Consider the following 1,119-nt stretch of genomic DNA (forward strand, 5'->3'; position numbering starts at 1 on the left):
ATGCATGCTGCAAATGTTGTAATGATGCATGATTCTAACTTTTTAAAAAGGTATTTTATGAAACTTTGAAGAATATTAGATGCAAAAGGGCAACAAAGAGATACAAAAATAGTTCCTATTTTACTCCATGTAGAACGAGGAGTAATATCCCCATATCCTATTGTACTTAATGTAACTGAGGTAAAATAAAGAGCATCTACAAATTTTTTTGTAGACTTAACCTTAAACTTTTCCTTAAAGTAAATTATAATCCCAACCAAAAAATAAAAATAAAAAGACAAACTAAACCTAATTTAAAAAAAAATAAAAGCATGTTCCAAATGTTCCAATTTTAAGATTTTTAAACAATACATGACCAAACTAATTAACTTCAAATATAAAATAGTAATAATACCAAATAAAAAAGTACTTAAAAATAAAAAAATTTCAAAATCATAACTCAAATTCAATGTATGATAACAGAAAATTAACACACATATACCTGCAGAAAAGGTAGGACAAACGACATAAGATGTTGCCACCATGATGATAGTTTCCACCGTTAGCTTCTGTCTCTGCTGCAGTTTCAGGATCTCTAGTTGAGGAATGACCGGTGGTGATGAGGGGGTTGAAGGTGCTGGGGTTAGCGGTGTTGGATACCACTGGTAAGGATCGACTGGGGGGCGACGAGGGGAGGGGGAGGGTGCTGGGGTTGGCGGTGTCAGATCCCGCTGCTAAGGATCGACTGCAGGCGACGAGGGGGTGAGGGGGTGCTGGGTTGGCAGTGTCGGATACCCCTGGTAAGGTTTGACTGCGGACGACGACGGGGTGAGGGTGCTGGACTGACTGGTAGCGACAAGGGTGCTGGGGTTGGCAGTGTCGGATCCCGCTGGTAAGGACTGACTGGTGGCGACACGGGGGTGAAGATGCTGGGGTTGGCGGTGTCGGATACCACTGGTAAGGATCGACTGCGGGCAACGAGTGGGGTGAGGGTGCTGGATTGACTGGTGACGACGTGGGTGCTGAGGGTGCTGGGTTTGGCGGTGTCGCATCCCGCTGGTAAGGGCGGTGGCAGGGGCGGTGGGGGTGGCAGCGAAGACGGCGGTGGTGATGGCTTTGGCGGCAGAAATAACGGCAGCA

At 45.1% G+C, this 1,119-nt stretch overlaps 1 protein-coding gene across 1 annotated transcript in view; it reads right to left on the reverse strand.

The window, feature by feature from the left end:
• The window catches only part of LOC110265825 (vegetative cell wall protein gp1-like), a 1,258-nt gene continuing 571 nt past the window's right edge, over window positions 433-1,119 (reverse strand). Inside the window, exon 3 of the mRNA XM_021109166.1 lies at window positions 433-1,093. Within this exon, the coding sequence (XP_020964825.1) occupies window positions 433-1,093 (661 nt within the window). The remainder of the gene's footprint in view (window positions 1,094-1,119) is intronic.

This window comes from Arachis ipaensis, chromosome B01 (genome assembly GCF_000816755.2).
Source record: "Arachis ipaensis cultivar K30076 chromosome B01, Araip1.1, whole genome shotgun sequence".
In the NCBI taxonomy this organism is placed as follows: domain Eukaryota; kingdom Viridiplantae; phylum Streptophyta; class Magnoliopsida; order Fabales; family Fabaceae; genus Arachis; species Arachis ipaensis.